This window comes from Haemorhous mexicanus, chromosome 19 (assembly GCF_027477595.1).
Source record: "Haemorhous mexicanus isolate bHaeMex1 chromosome 19, bHaeMex1.pri, whole genome shotgun sequence".
Classification (NCBI taxonomy): Eukaryota; Metazoa; Chordata; class Aves; order Passeriformes; family Fringillidae; genus Haemorhous; species Haemorhous mexicanus.
In genome coordinates, this window is record NC_082359.1 from 8949333 (window position 1) to 8971387 (window position 22055).

General features: G+C 49.2%; 1 protein-coding gene across 2 annotated transcripts in view; it reads left to right on the forward strand.

Moving 5' to 3' along the window:
• TTC28 (tetratricopeptide repeat domain 28) overlaps positions 1–22055 on the forward strand; it is a 107617-nt gene that overhangs the window by 74681 nt on the left and 10881 nt on the right. For both annotated transcript variants that reach the window (XM_059863728.1, XM_059863729.1), the window contains 12 exons: positions 1223–1730; positions 4360–5701; positions 6026–6549; positions 8101–8210; positions 8351–8480; positions 8871–9089; positions 11010–11175; positions 13778–13918; positions 17391–17535; positions 17883–18062; positions 19087–19807; positions 21485–21609. In XM_059863728.1, coding sequence (XP_059719711.1) covers positions 1223–1730; positions 4360–5701; positions 6026–6549; positions 8101–8210; positions 8351–8480; positions 8871–9089; positions 11010–11175; positions 13778–13918; positions 17391–17535; positions 17883–18062; positions 19087–19807; positions 21485–21609 — 4311 coding nt within the window. The remainder of the gene's footprint in view (positions 1–1222; positions 1731–4359; positions 5702–6025; positions 6550–8100; positions 8211–8350; positions 8481–8870; positions 9090–11009; positions 11176–13777; positions 13919–17390; positions 17536–17882; positions 18063–19086; positions 19808–21484; positions 21610–22055) is intronic.

Below are 22055 nucleotides of genomic sequence, written 5' to 3' on the forward strand. Positions count from 1 at the left end.
TGGCTGCATGTATCTGTTTTTTTCCCTTTTCTTCCCTACTTAGGTTGCAAATGACTCAATACTCTGTATATATTAAGCTTCGTGAAGATTTGTGTAAAAATGGAGTCCAATTCAGAGCAATAATTTTTGTGTTGATTTTGTAGCAGCCTGCAAACAGGCCCCCTCAAGCCCTCTAAGAGCTCTCCCTCACATTGTCAGCCAAGAATTTATGTCACTGTGCTGCTGAAGAGCCTGTCCAGGGCCAGACCACCCAGTTCTGCAGCCAGTGTGACCAGCGTGGAGCAGGACCCAGTCCCAGCTCTGCCTGTGGCCACACCAACAGCAGCTGGTCTGGCCTGCACTGAGGAGGGGCTGGGGCCACTGCCAGGACTGCCCAAGAGCCATGAGTGGCAGCCCTTGGCCAGCTGCTGCCCTCACCCTGACAGCTCCTTTTGGGAGGTTTGGAACTGGGTCACAGCTGGGTAGCAAAGGAAATGCACACGCAGGAACTGCAGAGGAGTTGGGGTCAGCACGCTGGAGTGAGCAGCCTTGCTGAGGCAGCAGGTGTGTTAGGAACACATCCCTGCCCTTGGCTCCTTGCCCTGCTGACTGGTTGGGAGCTCTGGCTCTGCCAGGTGGAAGGCAGGTCTGCATCCCGGGAGATGCAGGAGGCAAAAGAATCTGATTCTCAGATAATTTCTCTTATTAAATACAGCTGTTTCTTGGTGGTAGGAACTTGGGTTTTCACAGCACTGTATTTAGGTAAGATGTGCCTAAGGGACAGAGGATCCAGCTACTGAAATGCTGTTGTCTTTGTTGCATTCCCAAGGTTTTGTGGGGCTTAGGACTATGATGCTGCACTATAAAATCTGTGCTCTTTAGAGCATGGTATGCTTGTGAAGCAGAGGTATGGAAGGATGTTGGTAACTGCAGCAATCACTGTCTCCTCAGTAGTCTCTGCATCTTTGTGGTGCTATCCTTCACCTCTGCCAGGTACAAACACACACTGCACACATCAAAGAAAGGTAGTCCAACCCATGTCCTCCTGAGTCAACCCCATCCCTTCCTGCTGCCTCCACAGAAGGTGCTCTGAGCAGTTTAGAGCTGCAGAGAACAGGTTTTCTAGTTGGTAGTCACATTCTTTCACCAGAATGGCCTCTCATGGTTTTGATTTCTAGGACTGGGGCCATCTGACTTGTTGCCATGAATGCTTGTACTTCCATTGTCTCCCTTACCCCTGCAGGCAGCATCCTCGGCACTGAGCAGTCTGGGCCACGTGTACACCGCCATCGGGGACTACCCCAACGCCCTGGCCAGCCACAAGCAGTGCGTGCTCCTCGCCAAGCAGTCCAAGGATGAGCTCTCCGAGGCACGGGAGCTGGGCAACATGGGAGCAGTGTACATTGCAATGGGGGACTTTGAAAACGCAGTGCAGTGCCACGAGCAGCACCTGAAGATTGCCAAGGAGCTGGGGAACAAGCGGGAGGAAGCTCGAGCCTACAGCAACCTGGGCAGTGCTTACCACTACCGCAGGAACTTCGACAAAGCCATGTCCTACCACAACTATGTGCTGGAGTTGGCCCAGGAGCTGGCTGAGAAGGCCATTGAGATGAGAGCTTATGCTGGCCTGGGCCATGCAGCCAGATGTATGCAAGACCTGGAGAGGGCTAAGCAGTACCATGAAGAACAGTTGCACATTGCTGAGAGCCTGCAGGACCGAGCTGCTGAAGGCAGAGCCTCCTCCAATCTAGGTAAGGCCCTGACACGGAGCAGAATTTGTCATGGAATGCTGAGACTATCAGAGCTCCTGCTAGGATGGCCAAGATCTGCTGTGTGCTGTCTTCTTAGTCACCCCAGTTTCACCAGGCTGCCTTAATAAATTAAACAGGCCCTTGGCAGATTGTGTGCTGCTGTACTGTATTTTGTGTTCAATTATTAAATTCCTTAGAAAAACACTAGAAAGCACAAACTTACAGCAAAAGGGAAATGAGAAGATAAAATGGAATTGAGGAGTCCTTCAGGAGTTAGGAATAAATATAATTCTTGCACTAATGCAAGAAATTATGTAACTTGTTACCTGGCTATTTCTTTGGGAGCTTGTCAGCAAGATCTGTTGATACATTGCTGTCTTGTAAGTTGAGAGACATGTGGGTCAAGTCCTAACTAAGTTTGTTTTCCAAATATACTCATTGAAGTACTAGGGTGTAGGAGTCTTGCATTCTCCTAAGGAGCAGCACTGGCATGCTGCTGGCAGGCTGGGAAAGACTGAGTTCCATTCAAGTGAAGCCTAATTTCTCCTGCTGCCTCACAGCACCAGATGTGGGAGTTACCAAGGATGCATCTCCATCTCAGCCACGGCTGTGGCAGTTGTGCTGCCAGTGTTCCAGCTGTTACTTGGGATGTGTTCTCAGTTGGCTGAGAACAGCAAAGCAGGGCTGGTGCTGGGATATCAAAATAAGTGTTTGTTGGCAGCCCCTGAATCCCAGCCCTTGCAGGCTGCCCCACGCTGTAAATCAGCTCCTGTTTCTGCTTGGCAGTTGGCACTTGGTTCATTTGTAGATGCTAATTGTACTCTGATGTTATCAACAGCAGGTAATTGAAAAGAGCTTGATGAATTACTTAATTTCTCTTAGTAGCTGAGTCTTCAGGAGCTGAATGAAGGAGATAAGGGGAACTGCAGAAAACAAAACAATCACAGCTTTTTAATTAGTGTTGCAAATCTCCTCCCTTACACAAATTTAGGCAGATCTGTGGGGCATAGTAGGTTTGTGATGCAAAAATGCTTGTGGGCAGCTTGGCATGAGAGAGCAGTGAGCATGAGCAAGGTTTCTGTTAATGTGGCAGCACCCAGCAGGCAGGAGGGCAGGGAGAAGAGGCCTTGCATGAGCAGCAAAGCACAAACCACGTTCTCCATTTCTTCTCCAGTGTGGGACCTTGTCTTGGGGACTCTGTGGCTGCAGTGCTGGGGAGACCCAGAGATCTGAGAGATGGACTGCTGCAGCAGAGAATGTTTCTCAGTGTTGGTTTTTAGCCTATATATAACTTTTGAGTTGGTATGCTGACTCAGCCACTCCACACTTTGTGTTAGAATAGTTCTCCGAGCGTCTGAGCGCGGGGTCTCACGTTTCAGCTGTTATTTGGCTGTATTTTTTGTCTTCTCTGTCAGAGTTAAGTTATACTGGAGAAAGGGAACATGCAGTTCTTGTTGAGACAATCTATTACTGTTGTTTAAAATGCATCCAGTACCAATCAAAAAGTCAAGTTTTAATTGTCTCTTTCATCTAATCCACATGCAAAACAAAACCTCATCAAAATAACCATGCTGACAGGCAAAAAAATGTAACTAAATGTGTGTTTCTAGGCCAGAATGTTAGAGTTGGCCTCTTTGCTGAAGCAGCAGACATTTTCTGTTGCATTTCCCTAATGCAGATGGAAAGCACCCTTAAGTGTGTGATCCAGTGTTAAGCAGGGCAGACATGGAGTGTAACAGAGCCCAGCTGCTGCAGTGTTCTGCAGGGAGATGCTCTGTACTCTGGTGAGCAAGAGGTGATGGACTGAGGATGAAGCACAAGCTATCAGCCTTTTACAAGACGTGGAGTTTAACCAGAAGTCTCAGGTTCTCAACCTTTGCAAAGCATCTGGTATTTCCAAACGCTCAGGCTCCGTGTGGAGACCAGGCTTTGCAGCCTCTGCAGCTTTTAAGGGTTCCCAGTATGATGAAGAGAAGACAGCTCACATTATTAATAGAACACAATTTAAAGTCTCTTGGTGCTGCCTCTTTCCAGCTCCAAGAGAACTTCTGTGCCTCTTTTCATGTGCTCATCATGTTGCCCAAAGATGCCAGATATTTTCTCTTTAAGCTTTTGCAATAATGTCAAAAAAACATTTGCAGGGCCTCCTTCAGTGGCTCCCAAACCTCGAGGCTTGTTCACAGGTGCTTGCAAAGTAGCCACAGGCATTATTAGTACAGAGTTTAATTGCAGTGTAGGTGGTATCATCAGCAGAATCTGAACTCCTGTTTCCATGTCTCATAACAAATGCAAGATGATTCGACTGAAATTGAAAAGCATCTGCAAGTGCTGTCTCACTCAATGTGTTGAGTCTGAGCTCTGGAGCTACCAGGTATCACTTCTGGAAATAAACAGTGATTTTATAGGGCCAGACTGTGTCTAGTTGTTGTGGTGAATGGGTGCTTTTGTATAACATGAAATCTAAACCTTCCCTGCGCTTTCCCTGTTAGAAGCAAGGAGGCAGTTTGTTCAGAAGGGCTGTGAAGAGCCAGGGAAGGGGCCGGGCTGCAGGCAGCCCTGGTGTGCAGGGTGCTGCGGAGGTTTAGTACAGGGCCCTGTGTTTGTTGAGCTGGATTCTGTTGTTTTCCAGGAATCATTCACCAGATGAAGGGTGACTACGACACCGCGCTGCGGCTGCACAAGACCCACCTGTCCATAGCGCAGGAGCTGAGCGATTACGCGGCCCAGGGCCGCGCCTACGGCAACATGGGCAACGCCTACAACGCCCTGGGCATGTACGACCAGGCCGTCAAGTACCACCGGCAGGAGCTGCAGATCTCCATGGAAGTCAACGACCGTGCTTCTCAGGCATCCACACACGGCAACCTGGCAGTTGCTTATCAGGCGCTGGGTGCCCATGACCGCGCTCTGCAGCACTACCAGAATCATCTCAACATTGCCCGGGAGCTGCGGGACATCCAGAGCGAGGCACGAGCCCTCAGCAATTTGGGCAACTTCCACTGCACACGAGGAGAGTTCGTGCAGGCAGCTCCCTACTATGAGCAGTACCTGCGCCTGTCCCCAGAGCTGCAGGACATGGAAGGCGAGGGGAAGGTTTGCCACAACCTTGGCTATGCCCATTATTGCCTCGGGAACTATGAGGAAGCTGTTAAGTACTACGAGCAGGATCTTGCCTTAGCAAAGGATCTTCATGACAAGCTGAGCCAAGCCAAAGCCTACTGCAACCTGGGCCTGGCCTTCAAAGCCTTGATGGACTTCAGCAAAGCAGAGGAGTGTCAAAAGTACCTGCTGTCCCTGGCACAGTCTCTGAACAATTCCCAGGCCAAATTCCGAGCTCTGGGCAACTTGGGGGATATTTTTGTCTGTAAAAAAGATGTACATGGTGCAATAAAATTTTATGAGCAGCAGTTGAGCTTAGCCCATCACGTTAAAGACAGGAGACTGGAAGCCAATGCCTATGCAGCCCTGGGCTCTGCATACAGGATGGTACAGAAGTGTGACAAGGCTTTAGGTTACCACACGCAGGAGCTGGAGGTGTACCAGGAGCTGGGGGATATGTCGGGCGAATGCAGAGCACATGGTCACCTTGCTGCAGTGTATATGTCACTTGGGAAATACACCATGGCCTTCAAGTGCTACGAAGAACAACTGGAGCTGGGGCAGAAGTTGAAGGACCCCAGCATCGAAGCCCAGGTCTACGGTAACATGGGCATTACCAAGATGAACATGAATGTCATGGAGGAAGCCATTGGCTACTTTGAGCAGCAGCTGGCCATGCTGCAGCAGCTCAGTGGGAACGAATCCGTACTAGATCGGGGCCGAGCGTATGGGAACCTGGGAGATTGTTATGAGGCTCTGGGAGATTTTGAGGAAGCTATAAAGTATTATGAACAGTACCTGTCTGTGGCTCAAAGCTTGAACCGTATGCAAGATCAGGCAAAGGCCTACCGAGGCTTGGGCAGTGGGCACAGGTAAGGAGCTGCACGTGTGTTCTGGTGTCAGTGAAGTACAAGTGCAATCAGTGCAGTGTGGTACTGATGGGGTGTGTTTGAGGGCCTCACACACACACAGTGATGTGACACAGGAGTGAGTTAGAGTCCTGTGGATGCTGAGGACTCTGCTCACAGCTCAAATTATGAAGCTGATGACGCTGCCTAGAGAGGAGGAGGAGGTTGATTCAGAAGTGCTGGGGATGTCTCCTGGGGGAGAGCCCCTGGCCTCCAGGGGAAATGGCAAAACACCTTCTCTCAAGGAAATACTGGCAAAATAAACGCTGCTGTTTTCTTCCCTTGTAGGGCTATGGGAAGTTTACAGCAGGCTCTGGTGTGCTTTGAGAAGAGGCTTGTAGTGGCACACGAGCTGGGGGAGGCATTTAACAAAGCCCAGGCTTACGGGGAGCTGGGGAGCCTGCACAGCCAGCTGGGCAACTACGAGCAAGCCATCTCGTGCCTGGAGCGGCAGCTGAACATCGCCCGGGAGATGAAGGACCGAGCCCTGGAGAGCGACGCCGCCTGTGGCCTGGGCGGGGTCTACCAGCAGATGGGCGAGTACGAGACAGCCCTGCAGTACCACCAGCTGGACCTGCAGATCGCCGAGGAGACCAACAACCCCGCCGGGCAGGGCCGCGCCTACGGCAACCTGGGCCTGACCTACGAGTCCCTGGGCACCTACGAGAGGGCAGTGGTGTATCAGGAGCAGCACCTCAGCATTGCGGCGCAAATGAACGACCTGGTGGCCAAAACTGTCTCTTACAGCAGCCTGGGGAGGACTCATCATGCTTTACAGAACTACTCTCAGGCTGTGATGTACCTGCAGGAAGGTAAGAGGCTGAGTTATACAACAGAGCAGGTAGGGTCAGAAGGGTGGAAGGGAGATCTGAAGACAGGGAGAGGTGAGGTACTGTAAACACAGCTCAAAAAGGATGTGTTTGACAGTGGCCTTTGATGCAGAGGCTCTTGCAGACATCCACAGCTACTGCTGGGCATCTGTGTGAGGAGCTGTCTGTGGAGCTGTTACAGCCAGAGTGCCATCTCAGTTGGAGCCTTCTTGGTGTCCTCTATACAAAGCATGATCTGTGCCTTCCTTGGGGTGTCTTAGCTGCCTCAGAGCATGAATCTAGACTGTACCTAGCAGAGTCTCTTTGTAAAGCTCATTTGTGCCTGAAGGTGTAAACCTTCTCTAAAAAAATAGCATTGCATACCAGGATCTGGCTCTGGGAACACCAAAGAGGATTGTGATGAATCTCTCTGATCCTGAGAGGTCTGTTAGGAGAGATTTATGCTTTGTTCTTTTTACATGTTCACCTAGGAATGAGACAAAGTGGGTGAGTTCCCCTAAAGTCTGAGTGAAAACAAGTGCTGGTTGATAGAGAGGTGAGAGAAATTCAGCCTGAGGTGTCCAGGAGCTGTTTGCCTGCTGAGTGCTGGGTCAGTGCTGGCCTGGGAGCTGTGCTGCTGCAAGGGGGTGCAGCATGCAGGCAGCAGCTGATCAGACTGTGGGCTCTGATGGAGCACATGAGCAATGTAGCTGGAGTGTATGAAGCTGGAGGCCGAAGGATGTATTACATCAGTTAGTTTGGTTTTCATGAAACTGACCTTGGCAGGATTCCAGTATGCTCTTGGAAGGGGAGAAATGAAACACAGCTCCTTCTCCTGGTGTGCTGCAGAATTCCTGCATAGCCTGGGAATGCTAGCTGCTGCTGAGCTGCGTGGTGACAGCCAGGGCCCTGCTCCCCAGGCTGGGGGAAACCCGAGGTGCCTCAGAGGAGGTGTCCCTGTTGTCAGCAGGGGCCACCAAGGCAGAGGTTTGGAGTGGGTGGAAGCAGGGACTGCACAGAATGTGCTGCTGGAAGTGAAGTGAGCTCCAGGTCGTTCAGGCCAGCCCCTGCCCTCTGCTCAGCACATAAACCATGCAGAGCCTGCCAGAGGGCTGGGGAGAGCTGATGGGAAACAAGCCAGGAATGTGGCAAGAGGTGTCTTTTCTGGCAGTGTTTGACAGCTCGATGTGATTTTGTTTGTCTGTGTGGCTTTTAGGGTTTAAAAGTTGAACTTTTTGATAGGGGCTTACTGAGTGTGTCTTAGGGGATGGTGCCTTAACCTCACTTAGGGAGGGCTTAGTCCATGGAAGTGTCTGTCACCTCTCATGCTGGTGCTGATGTGAGGGCTGGCAGCAGCTGCCCAGCACTGGTACTGTCCCAGTGGTCATCCTGGTGCTGTCCCTGTCCTACTCACCACCCCACCACTGGTGCTGCCCTGCTTTCTGTTCCAGTGCTGGCAGCTCCACAGCTGTCTCTGCCTGCCCAGGAACCCCCTGGGAGTGAGGCCACAGCCCTTCTCCCCTCTGGCACTCTCTCACTCTGACTCCTTTCCAGGACTGAGGCTGGCAGAGCAGCTGGGTCGCAGAGAAGATGAAGCAAAAATCCGTCACGGCCTCGGCCTCTCCCTCTGGGCGAGTGGGAACCTGGAGGAGTCCCAGCACCAGGTACACCATGGTCTGCCCCGTGTGCTTCCCGTTCTCTGGTGTGTCCCAGGGAGGTTGTCAGTCAGAGCTCCCCATCCTGAGGGGATGGCAGTGCTGTGTAGTGTCCATGAGGAGGTGACTGTGGCTGTTTTCCCTCCCAGCTGTACCGCGCCTCCGCGCTGTTTGAAACCATCCGCCACGAGGTGCAGCTGAGCACGGATTACAAGCTGTCACTTTTCGACCTGCAGACATCCTCCTATCAGGCCCTGCAGCGAGTTCTTGTCAGTCTGGGTAAGAGATGCCTTCAGATGCTGAGGCTGAACTCAGCCAGGAGTTCAGCTAGACTTGTGAGGTGGCAGTTCCTGATATGTCCTTTGCTCCACAGCTGTCCAACACAGCACAGCATTTCTGTTCAGGACAGCAAGATGAGTGTCTCTTTGGGTTTGGGGCACCTTTGGTTCTTCTTCCTCGCTTCCTCCTTGATTTGCCTTTCTGTGGCTTGTCGTATTATTGCCTGCAACAAATACATTCTGTGAGACTGTGTTCCAGTGCAGAGACTGCTCTTTTGGGAAATAAGTGGCACTGCTTCCCCAGGTTGGGATGGCAGCTGTCCCTGTTCCATGAATGTGGCACTGCAGACCACACTTGTGTCAGGTGTGAGAGATGGCTTTGTCTTTTCAGGTCACCATGATGAGGCACTGGCAGTAGCAGAGAGAGGACGAACGAGAGCTTTTGCTGACCTGCTCGTGGAACGTCAGACTGGGCAGCAGGACTCAGATCCCTACTCTCCTGTGACCCTGGACCAGGTCCTGGAGACTGTGAATGGCCAGAGGGGACTTGTTCTCTACTACTCACTGGCTGCAGGTTATCTGTACAGCTGGCTGCTGGCTCCTGGGGCAGGTGAGCTCCTTTTCAGACACAAGAGCCTGGGAACAGGGAGAATAGGAATGAATTTGGGACCAGAGTGAATGTAGGAGGGAATAATTTCCATCTAGTACCTTAAAGCTGAATAGACTAAAAGCTATGGCATAGCCACAGCAGTAATGACTCAGAAGTGCTTATTCAGGACTTAGATGTTCACCTGGAGATGGAAATGTTTAATATTTTCATTTTTCAACCTCCAATCTGTCTATATTTCCCACAGGACAGAACAGAAGAGTAATGAAATTCCAAGTATGTTGGCTCTATGAGAATCTTCTATGCATAAGAATCCCTACTGTAATTATAGTTCTGTGCTTTATTCTTCCAAAAGCTTTGGAGGTTTATTCACTGAAGTGGATTGCAGAAAACAGAAGGGCATCCCCTCTTCCTGATATGCCATTGAGCTGCCTGATCCTCACATGAATGTGGAAACACTTATCACAGAGGAGCAAGGAGGATTAATTTGAAGAGGATTGCTTTTTGCAGACAGCTGTTATTCATTATCTAATAAAGTGATGACTGTAAATTTTAACAAGTTCTTTCTGGATATAATTTAATAATTGCAGCCCTTCATCATGACAAAGCTAGAGAGATAAAAAGCACTATTTAGACTGCCTGAAAAATGCTTCAGGAAGGGAAGGAAGCACTCACACATGCCTGATTTAGATGGGATGACAGTGGCTGGAAGAGACGCTTTTTGGGAGTGTTTTGCAATGTCTGAGTGAACGTGGGATTGTCCTGCTGTGCATCCAGTCACTAATTGGCTCTTCAGGGCTGTAGTTTGCACAGTAAAATGCCAATAATTCTATAGTATCACTATTAGGCTGAACTTATTAAAATTATATGGATCAAGTGTAAGATTTGCCACTGGGGTTCATGATCAGTCTCCTCTTTGCCCAGAGTGAGTCTTGGAGAAAAGCAGTGTTTGAGTCCATGGTTTGTGACTGTCCCTTTGAAGGTTCTGTCAGGTGATGGGAAGGGTACAGGCTGTGGTGTTTGGCTCAAGAAACTTTGCTGGGGGCCCTTCAGTAGTGACTGGTCCAGCCATGGTGACCTGTTCCTGTTCAGTGACAGAGGGAGCAGCTTCAGTGGCAGCCCAGGGTCCTCATTGTCCCACTGATGTGGGACCCTCAGAACCTCTTGGCTGTTGCTGTGTTTGCTGCTGTGGCTGCAGGAGGAGTTGCTTTATTCTTTGTTCCTCTGCTCTTCTCTGACTGTGTGTAATAATTGATGCTGCTAAGGCATCCAGAGCAGCCTTTTACTGTTGATCACACGCTGCAGAATTAATTATCTCAGGAAGAATAGACCAGTCTGAAAGCAGGAAGGTTTTATCTGCAGTTGCAGTGGAATTCTCAGCAAAACAGGAAGTGGCCTTTATCTGGTTTACCCATTGTGAAATGCTATCTTTTAATAATTCACTGTGCTTTAATCCATCTTCTTTCCTTTTATAGAGTGAAATCACTGTGTGTGATGTGAGGAGATTCTGCTGTAGTAACAACACTCTTGTTCAGCCTTGTGTGTTCAGTTAATTTTCTGAGAGGCTGTTAATAGGTATTTTTCATGTGCATCAATTGAAATGTGAATTACTCTAGTAGGGGCTTCTATGGAAGATCTGGTTTATAATTTATATGAGTGCTGCAATTGCAAAGGCATTCTGAGCATCTTGTAAAAGCTCTCCTCTGCCTTTGTGCCTTTGAGCCATTATCTACAAAGTACAAACCCAGATTTTAAAAACAACTGAAAATGCTGGAGAAGTTCAGTGGAGACCTGGCATCGAACACTTTGCCCCAGTTTTGCTGTGAAATGCCAAATGCTTGGGGCTGTGCCATCTTCTTAGACAGCTGCTGGCAGCACTTTTGTAGCCCTGCAGAAATAACTCCTGATTCTGGTGCCTTGCAGGAATTCTGAAATTCCATGAGTATTATCTGGGTGACAGCCTGACAGAAAATGCTGGGGACTTCCATGAAGCCAACAGCGTGGCCCTGCAGACACTGACAAACTCAGCACTGGAGCAGCACATCTCCAGTGTGAGGGAGGCTCTGGGGGTGGATTCCTACTACACCAGGTGAGTTGGGGCCAGGGCGTCTAACATCCTGCTCTCCCACCTGAATTTATAACATTTTGGGATGAGCTAATTGACTGAGAAGTCTGAGAACTTAGAGTCACAGAAGGGGCAAATTTTCAGTGCAGCAACAAAAAAAAAAAGGCTTTGTTTTTGTAACCATGATTATTTTCCTGCCAAACAACTCTATGCACATGCAAATAAGATCCAAACCCACAGGCTGTGGTGAATCTGTAGACTGGATGAGGAGGCAGGTGCCATGTCTGACTGTGTATGGACAGATTTCATCCTGCTTACAGTTTCCAGTGTAATTAATTCTCTTTCAACAATTTGCTTTGAAAAACTGCAAATACCATAGGAATTCTAACCACCCCCCCAATGTGGCTTGTGGCTATTGCTGAGTAAATGATTTAGAACCCACATGTTGATTGTTGAGTCTTACCCTGCAGACATGCAGATACACAAGATCCATAACTGAAATCTGCAGTTGGGCCTCATGCAGCAGTTTTGCAGATACAGTTTTTAGTTTCCTTAACTGTTTGTCACCACAGATTCTCCTCCTGGCAAAGGCAGTCCTTCAGTCTTCAGGTTCTGGGATGAGTTTTTAATTTGCTGGGATGTCAGCTTCTTCCTCACTTTGTGGTAGTGGTAGGGGTGTTTTTGGTTAATGATTCTGGGTTTAATGTTTGTCTCCAAGATCCTTGGACCAGTGTGATACAATCATAGGCAGACATTCTTTCCCCATGTCAAAATCACATGCAGAGGAATCAAGTAAACAATTCTTGGCTCTTCCACATGGGTGAGCATCACTTTCTACTTTGAAACTTCTTCCCTGTGTGGTTCCAGTGCTTCCTCTCAGCCCTGCTGATTCCACTGCTCTCCAGGGCTCTCAATCCCAGCCCCAGGGTGTGAATCTGCACAGCACATGTGAAGGAGCTTGACTGCTCAGTCCCTGGCTTGCTGGAGTGCTCTGGGGTTCAGGTTGAAGAGTTTGTGTCCACGCTGCTGTGAGCAGGGTCAGAGGTAGTGCTGAGTCTCCAGAGCATGGCTTCACACTTTCTGGAGGGGAAAGGATGCACAGGATGTTCAGTTCCTCACTGCAGCCTTCAGGTTCTGCTAGAAAGGCTTCTGTTCAGCTGGTCTAATTAATCCTCAAAGTAATGCATTCTTGCAAAAAAAAAGAAGTGTAAGGGATTTTAAAATCTGCTTGAACTTGTGTCAGAACAGACTCCACTGTCTTTAGGGAGAGCATGTGACCTGCTCTCTTGGGTTCATGAACTCAAGTTTTTTGCCTCTTTAAGGAGCTGTGAGTGTTACTCCAAACTGTGCCAGGACTCAGAGCTGAGCATGCCTCAACTGGAGGAAAAATGTGCAGGGAGAGGCTGTTCACAACCTTTTCTTCTTCCTTTTTTCCCCTTATGTTGGGTTTTTTCAATCCCTTGTCTGTGGTTCAGCTGTCCCCATTTTAATGTTCATGAAGTGATTGGCTTTTGTCAGGACTTACCAGGTTATAAATCATATTGACCAGGAAATTCACTCACAAGAGATCCATGATCCATACAACAACAGGTGTACAGCTCTGGTTGCCTGCACAAGTGTGGGTTGTGTGTTCATTTAATTCCTGTGCTCTTTATTGGGAAACATGCCCTTGAGGAGAGGCTTCAGGCTGTCAGGAACCCAAAAAGAAGCAGAAATGGGATGCAAGAAGGCTTCATCAGGTAGCATCCTAGGTTTATCTTAAGTGTACAAAATCCAAGGTTTGTGATGTGCCATTGTTGTGGTTTAGGAATGGTACTGCCCAGTTTAGTTCTCCCACTGAGACACTCCAAACCCCAATACTGCTTGCTTGCTTCCTTCCCCTCTCTCCCTCCTGGTGGCTGGAAAAGAGAATTGGAGGCACAAAAGGTGAAGATCATGGGTTGAGATAAGAACAATTTATTGGAAACAGTAACAGCAACAACATTAACAACAAAAGTGTACAAAATAGAATGATTCACATGCAAAATGCTCACTGAGCCCAGCCCTCCATGAGCACCTCAGCTGCACTGAGAAAATTTAGATATTAATGTCAGGAGACTGGGAATTCAGAATTGTTGGCCTGTTTCTCTGTATTGCTGCTGCACTTGGGGCATTGATAGAGTAAATCTTTGTGTGCTTTCCCTCTTTGTGTAACAGGAGTGGCAGCACAGCTCCCTCTGCTATGTGAAGGAAGTATGTGGAGCTTGAAGTTAACTGTGGAGATTTGGAAAGGATGTGCTCACACGTGTTCTTAGGCAGATAAGGGTTGAGCTGGTGTTTCCTGCAGACTCAGCTTTTCAGTGTTGTGCTGCAGCTTTAGAAATCCCTGCCTGCAGTGCACAGAAAGGGTCCTGCACTCCCACCTGCGTGTGCCACTCACTAAGCCTTGAGGAATCCTAGAAGAGGAGGAAATGAGGCTGAGTCTGTCTTACATGCCTGAGAAAAGGCAAGCCAGGGAAGATTTGGCATTAGTGTTTGGTTGAGCTTCTGTTTGAAAAACATTTTTGCTCAGACTGGCCAAGCATTTGTCATCAAGCTGTTGCTCCTTCTTGCATCAATGACCCTTCATCTCACTGACTGCCCCCAGAGCCTGTGCTAGCAGCGAGACAGAGAGTGAAGCTGGGGATATCATGGACCAGCAGTTTGAGGAGATGAATAACAAGCTGAACTCAATGACTGATCCAACTGGCTTCCTGAGGATGGTCAGCAGGAACAACCTATTGAACAGGTGAGAATGCAGAATGCTGTGGGGATCAGCAAGCAGGAGATGTCCTGGTGATGGGCTTCTCTCTAAACTGCAAGTTTAGGTGCAGCCAGTGCCAGTGCTCGAGGGCAGAGCCAGCAAGGACTGGTCCCCGTTGTAACTGATGACTGTCCGGAGGAAAAGCTGTTCTAAATTTGCTCTTCTGGCCAAGGGCTGATTTTGAGACTCCGGGCAATTGTTTTGTCCCTGCTGTGTTTGAGATGTGGAGCTTGGAGCTTTCTTCTGCACACTTGTTACAGAAATACCTGTTTCTGTTGATCTCAAGTGTTGTACCAATTAGGTGGGAATATGCTGCATTTCCAGAGTTACAGGATTGTACTAGCTGCAAGTCTCCACTCATTTTCTGCCTCTTACAACTTGTTCTCAGCCTTTCACATGACTGTGCTGATTAGGGCTTAAGGCAACCATTTGGAAAGAAAATTGAGGACAGAATTTTTCCAGTGTGGCTGCGTGATGCAACCCAGGGTTTCTGACTGGATCTGTGCTCGATTGTGGTTTATGAGCACAGGATACCCTAGGCCTTTCTCAGCTGGAAAAGAAAATGTGATCAGCCTGGAGTGTTGTAAGCCACCATTGGTGCTTGTGAACTGTTACAGCATCCCCACAGAACTGGGAGCTGCCTGCTGGCACCAGCAACTGGCCTGGTTTTCTTTTCAGAATCCACAAGCATATCTCTTCAAGCTGTTGCACTGATGGAGGACTATGAGTACATGCTGAGCTTGGATCACACAGGCAGATCCCCAGAACTGCTGAGATGTTTTGCTATTTTATCAGGCTTAGAAAGAGAGGAGATTGTCCTTCTGATTACAGGGAGAAGTAGGATGTGATTCTGTTCCAGGGAATGCTAATCCTCAGGAACACTGCAGTGGCCAACCATGCCACATCTGTCTTTCTGCTTCACAGGAGCCACATACATTACTTTGCAGCCAGACCTAGGAGCTTAGCTCAGGTGTCTTGTCAAGTAAGTAGTTTGCAGCTCTTAGGACTAGCCCAGGGATGGGGCATCCTGGGTATTTAACTAAAAGCACCCTCAGAAGAGAAGCAGGGGAAGCATTAGAAGCAGTCGTGTCTGTGATGTTCTTGCAATGAGCACTGAGGTGAAAAAACAAGAAGACACTGCTGGATGGCCTCCCTGCCTGCCCCTCTCCTTTTGCCTGTGCAGGGGGACCTGGGGATGGAGCTAACACTGCCACATCTGTTTGCAGTTGGCTTGCTGAGCCCTGAATTCAGGGTGGGTGCTTTTACACAGAGAATAGTTGGAGATACTTGTGGATCCTTGAAAGAATCCACAGGGAGCTCAGATCTGGCTGGTTTCTGGAGCTTACTGCAGCTTTGTATGTGTCAAGGTCCTGATGGGGATTTAGGGCTGCATGTTTAGGAAGAGTCTCTTTGGGGAAGGCTTGATGGGTATCCAGCTTCCTGAGGCTGTCAGACCCCTGCAGCACCAGCCTGACTTCCAGCCCTACCTCCCAGTGGCCATGGGGAGTATTTGACTTGTCCAAAATCCTAATTAGTGCTAAGGCAGGAGCAGCCCTGTGCTGGTTCTGGGATGAACCCCTCCTTTTGCCTGGGCCCACCCACTGATCCTCAGCAGGCAGAGCCAGCACCTGTGAGGCTGCTGGTCAGCCAGGTCACTCTGACCCTGTTCTCTGAGGCTTTGCTTTGTTCCTGCATCCCCAAGACAAAGGCAGGGAGCAGAGCTAAGCCCTGCCTGTTTGTGCTGTTTCTCTGCTTGCTGCAGGCTAGGCTGCCTGTACAAAGGGTTATAAATCAGCAGCACTGCAGAGTCTGAGCAGAGGCTTCCAAATGAGAGATTTCACTGTTCAGACATCAGGGGATCCTCTGCATTGCAAGAGGAAGGTGGAAATCATCAGTGCACCTGGAGCCTTTTGTTGGCTTCTTTGGGAGGAAAGGATGGGCTGGCCAGGGCTCCTGGTCCACTTGCCACAAGAGATCTGTCCATCCTCCCCTGTGGATTTGCTCACTCTTTGTGTACACACACACACACACACACACAGAGAGGCAGGAGATGTGAGAGATTTATGGTGCTTCCTTGGTTTAGTTCTCATAAAAAGCAATCTGAGTGGTGAAGAAATAAATCTGGAGCTGCTTGCCTGGGAAGCCCAAGATGCAGGAGGGCTTTGCTGATTGGAGTAATGAAGCCTCTATTCCCTGCAGTAAATGAGTGTGTGACAATGGCTGAACATGGGCTGTGAGGCTGGCAAGTGCTGCCTGATGGCAGCAAGCCACTCAGGGAGGATCAGGGCACAAGGTCCTGGAGACCACTGGATATCCCTGCACAGATTTTTTCCTGATCTGATTTTAAAATCTGTGCTTCATAAAGCTCAACCCTGCAATAGGTGCTGCAGTGAAGTGGGGCAGATGGGTGTGAGGGGAGCACACAGCCCCAAGCCTGTGCTGATCCCCTGTTGCACAAATCACCCAGATGAGTTTCCAGCGGCTCTAGGCAGCAGCAGGAGCAGCATACTCACACTGTCACTGGAATCTCTGGGTTGGAGAGCATGGGCAGTCAGACACCAGGCTTCTGTTGGCATTCTGAGGTTATTCCTGTGTGCCCATAAGATGAAAATTCCTTGTGGGTGGTAAGAGCATTTTTCTCTTCAGAGAGCTGTAGGTTTTAGGCATGTTGTGAGCTGGGTCGGGAGGCTGGTTGCAGCAGCTGAAGAGAGAAGGAGAGGGAAAAATGCAATTTCTGAGTCTGTGTGTTGATATGTATCAGAAATGGCTGGGGTATGTCCCAAGCCTCCCTACCTTTCCTTTGAGGTTCACCTGCCTAAAATGTTTTGGAAAGTTACCCTTTCCACATAAAATGGTCCCAAGCCAAGGATAACGTTTCTGGGGAGCACAGCTGCTGGACCAGTGAGCCCAGAATGGGGAAACTTCATTTCCTCAGCAGGGCAGACACTTGTGGCTGCTGATGCCAGGAGATCATGTTCAGAGCTCTGTGGGACTATCAGAAATGGGCACCAGGTGTTGCTCAGTAGTGGCAGAAGTGCAGAATTTTGATGTCTCTTGGTTTGCCTGTTGTCACATTTCCTCTGGTGTCACCAGGTCAGTGGTGCACAGCCCAAGTGCAAATCCTCCTGTGGCTGTGGTCAGTTGTCAGTGGGTCTCATGCCTGCCTGCACACAGCTGCTGCCCATAGGTGTGCAGGAGCAGCTGGGAACAGCACTTCAGGCACTGGAGTGTGGAGAGAAACTCCATAGCAATGTCATGTGCTGTCTGCAGCTGATTCATGCTGCCATTAATGTCACTGCTCACTGAGGTGTGAAGCTGAATGGGAGACTGAAGTCCTCCCATGAAGCATCTTACAGAGCAGAGTCCCCTGGGTGACAGGGTCACTGTCAGAAGTCAGGGCAGCCACAGGGCAGCTCAGATTCCTGCAGCTAACTTCTCCCTTGGCTTTTGCCCACAGGAGCTGTCAGAGCATGACCAGCCTGTTCAGCAGTACCATGTCTCCTGTTAAGGATGGAACATCATCACTTCCAAGGAGGCAGACTTCTTTCACCAAGCCCCCACTCCGTGCTCTCTACGACTTACTGATAGGACCCATGGAAGGAGTAAGGCTTTGCACAGGCACCAAAACCCTCTCAGTGTGGGAAAGCAAGAACAAACAGCTTGGGGCTGATTTCTGAAGTGTGGTATTTTCACAGAACAGTCTGGGTTGGAAGGGATCTTAGCGGCCATCTAGAGACAAGGATCTAGTCCTGCATACTTTTTTTTTTTATTTGTGGGCTGCCAGTGTTTAAACTGGAGCAAATTGCAGTGCTTTGTTACTCTTTCCTGGAGTGAAAACTAATTGTCCAAACTGACACGGGGTCAGAGCAGAGCCTCGTGCTTGGGAAATGCAGGCAGGGACACAGGTGCAGTGAAAGGGCCAAACTAATTCTCTCTTCTTTCTTTTCAGGGTTTGATGCATTCCAGTGGGCCTGTGGGCCGCCACCGTCAGCTGGTCCTGGTTCTGGAGGGAGAGCTGTACCTCATTCCCTTTGCTCTGCTGAAGGGCAGTTCCTCCAACGAGTACCTCTACGAGCGCTTCAGCCTCATTGCAGTGCCCTCCATCCAGTCACTGAACCCCAGCTCCAAGGTCTGACACTGCTTGTGAAACCTCTCCTGTGGGTGCAGGTGCTGGTGCATGCTCACAAAGCAGCAGCTCTGTCCTGCTGTGCCAGACACAAGAACAGAAACCACAGACAGGCCACCCTGGGTCTGAGGAGCACATTGAGCACCACAGCTCTGAAGTAGGTTCTGATGTAGTTCCTGCAGCACTCAATCACAGCCCCAGGCATGCCAGGAAGGACAAGGGGATTGGATCATTTGGATATCCTCCTCTGAAGGATTGCATGTGCTGGGTGTGGAACTACATGGCAGACTACAGAGATGTGGGTGTCTGTGATCTGTGCTGAGCTTCCTTGCTAAGCTGACTGTCCTGTCACATTGCTGGTATGTTCACCTCCATTTTAGCATTCTGAGTGGGGAAGGCCACTGATGTCTCAGGACACCAAAGCTATGAGAGAAAGCAAATCCCACAGGTGAATCCTGCAGAAGTATCTTCATGCTGAGGTTTGGCAGCAGCATTTCTAATGCTCAGCTCTCTGGGAGAATGCACCAGTTCACATTTGCTCTTGCTGGGCAGTGTTTTGTGGCACATCTTGGTTTGCCCTGAGTTAAGCACAGTCAGTGGAACAGCAGAAGGGTCTGAATCTTGTCAGCATTGCTGCTATTCCATTCAGCATCAGCTGTGTGCAGCACCTGCTGCTGGCAGTGCTGACACTGATCTTGGAAGTACAGGTATGAGGAGCCACTTAGTGAGTGATTGCAGATGGTGTTCCAGGAATGTGAGAAACTGGAATGTTCTTATGTTTTTAGCTCTGCTGCAGCCCTCAAAGGGGCCTGGGCTGTATCTGTGATCTGGGGATAGAAGTCTTGACCAGACTCAAACAGAGGTGTTCCTTGGAATAGTTAAATAGAATAAGCTAAAGAAATGCACTCTTCTTGTAATTATGACAACCAGACTTATGTTTAGAGCCAAAGGGACAGGATACTTTATTTCCAGCACCATAAAAACCAGATCTTTGAACCCCATTTTCTCTTTCTCTTTCTCTGTCTAGTCCCATGTGAGGAAGAATACTCCTGCTTACTCCAGTTCTACCTCAATGGCAGCTGTGATAGGAAATCCCAAGCTCCCTTCAGCAGTTATGGACAGGTGGCTGTGGGGACCTATGCCCTCTGCAGAAGAGGAAGCCTATATGGTATCTGAGTTACTTGGCTGCCAACCCTTGGTCGGCAGCTCATCAACAAAAGAGAGAGTCATGAGTGCCCTGACTCAGGCAGAGTGTGTCCATTTCGCAACCCACGTCTCCTGGAAACTGGCTGCTTTGGTCCTGACACCCAACACTGACAGCAACCCAGCCAGCAGCAAGAGCTCCTTTGGGAACCCCTACACAATCCCAGAATCTCTGAGGATGCAGGATGATGCCAGTGATGTGGAGAGCATCTCAGACTGCCCTCCTCTCCAGGAGTTCCTCCTTACAGCGGCTGATGTGCTGGATCTGCGTCTTCCTGTCAAGCTGGTGGTTCTTGGCTCTTACCAAGAGTCCAACAGCAAAGTCACTTCTGATGGAGTCATTGGCTTGACGAGAGCATTCCTGGCTGCTGGGGCTCAGTGTGTCCTTGTGTCACTCTGGCCCATTCCTGTGGCTGCTTCCAAAATGTTTGTGCACGCCTTCTACTCCTCTCTCTTAAATGGGATGAAAGCCAGCGCAGCCCTGGGAGAAGCAATGAAAACCGTGCAGAGCAGCAAGCAGTTCTCCCATCCAGCCAACTGGGCAGGTAGGAAGAGTCTTCTTCTGGACAAATCAGATGGGGTTTCTAACTAGGGAGCTGCCAAATTATGTGAGCTAAGCAAGGAGCAGTGTTGGCAGGTAATTGGGAGCAGCGTGTGCCTTGTGCTGTCCCGGAATTCAGCCCCTGTGTCTCAGACTCTGATTCAGCTGAGTGTGGCTGAATGTCAGTGTCAGAGGACTCATCAGCATTTCACTGGGCACAGTAGGTGGGTATGGATTGGGTATAATTAGAAGCAGTTGTGAGGTAAAGTGTGTTTCATGACTGGAAAGAAATAAAGTGCAGTACAACAACTCATTCTCTATGTTTGAAATCTCCAGGCTCATACTTCCTGTGTCCGTGGGATGGAGTCAGCTGGAGCACACATACAGACTTTTAAATGGAAAATTTAGTGACACTTCAACAGGAGGGAGGAGAAGTGCTGCTAGAAGCAGCAGCAAGTACCTGTGATTTCTGTGACATAAACCTTGCAGGGTTTATTCCTTTGGTCCTTTTAGGAGAAAGGTTTCCTTTGCTTCCATTAGGAATGTCTCAGCAGTGTCAGCTCCTTGTGCAGGGCTGGTGCTTGCTCCCTCTCAGTTACATCTGTACTTTGAGATTTGGAATGACAAAGTCTTGTAGTTCAGCAGTGCTGTGACAGGAATATATACAGATAACCTAATTTTTCTTCCTGGCATGAGGCCTGGTTTTTGAAAGCTGCAGGCATTCCTCAAATTGATTTTTGCACAGGCAGCAGAAGCATGTTGTTTAGCTCAGGAAACTGTGGTGAATATGGCTCTGGTGTGAACTGCATATGGCTGGAGGAGTGGGAACTTGTTAAAATGAGTCAGGCTGACAGTGATTTCAGGCATGTTGAGTCCAGCATCAGGATGTGGTTCAGGTAGTACCAGCTGTGAGCTGAGTTCAGGTTACGGTCCACAGTTCAGTTGGGATTTTATTTTCCTTCCAAGATTTTTCTGTCTCAAAAGCAAAGAGCACTAAAAAGCCCCAAAAGTGACCACTTCTAGGCAGAAAAGAACAAGTGTGGACATGGTGCTTGGCACTGCCAGCAAGCAGAGGCTTTCAGCTGCTCAGGCTGTCTGAGCACTGCCCCTTCCATGGCACTGTGCAAGTTCATCCCACACAGTCCCTGACTTCCACTGCTGAGCCTTGGCACCAAGTCTTGAACAGAGCACCAGAGCCAGGAGCAGCTGCATCCTCACTGCATGAGTGAAAAACATAGAGCTCCTTGTGCTGGCATCTGGGGAGTCTGGCATTGAATGGGGCATGAGCCAGGACAGGTTTCTGACCAGGACAGTGAAAACTTTTCATGTTTACAGTTCTGTTCTGTGACCACTGTTGGCATGTATTGATTTCTGTGGCTGCAGAGGAGACCTGGAGCATGCCTGGAAAGTTTAGCTGCAATCCAGTGGTTTTTTGCTTGCTTGAACAGGAAGACACTATTGATTTAATAGCAGGGGACAGCAAGAAGTATCTAGAAACTTTCTGGAAGTTCAGTCTGCATGACTGGGCAGGGAGTGGGCAGCAGCTCTGGGAAAAGAATGTCCCTGTGCAGGGTACAGTGAACCATCATTCACTGCTCTGAGGGCAGAGGACATCTGTGTCTGGTTTGAACGTTTTCCATAAAAACAGGAGGTTGACTGTCTCTCATTCTGAATCCTGCAGGCTTCATGCTTATTGGGAGTGATATGAAGCTGAACAGCCCTTCTTCACTGGTAGGACAGGCCCTGACTGAGATCCTGCAGCACCCTGAAAGGGCCCGGGATGCTCTGCGTGTTCTCCTTCATCTGGTAAGGGAAGGGAAGGACTGTCACAGCCATGAGCAGCACCACAGCCCACCCAGTCCTGAGACACCCTCACCTGAGGGCAGGAGGGGAACCATGAGTGGAACAGCCACTCCCTGATATGCTGCCACTCCCACTTGAAAAAAAATATATATACACACCTTCATCCCCCCTCCCCTGCTATGATGTATCCTCTTGCAAAACTCTGGGTCAGTGTGGAAAGACTTGGACACCTAAGGAAGTGTTCAGTGCAAAAAGAGGCAAAGTAAGCAAAATCTTAGATTGTTTTGTGACAGAATTCTCCCCAGACCCATCTGGTTTGCATTAGCTGTTGAATTGGGTTTCTGCTTAAGGGGTAAGCATGGGGATTAATTGTTTATACAGGGAAATAGCTACGAACATGGCAGTCATGGAAACACAGAGCACAGTCACTGCTGTCTCTGTGTATTTGG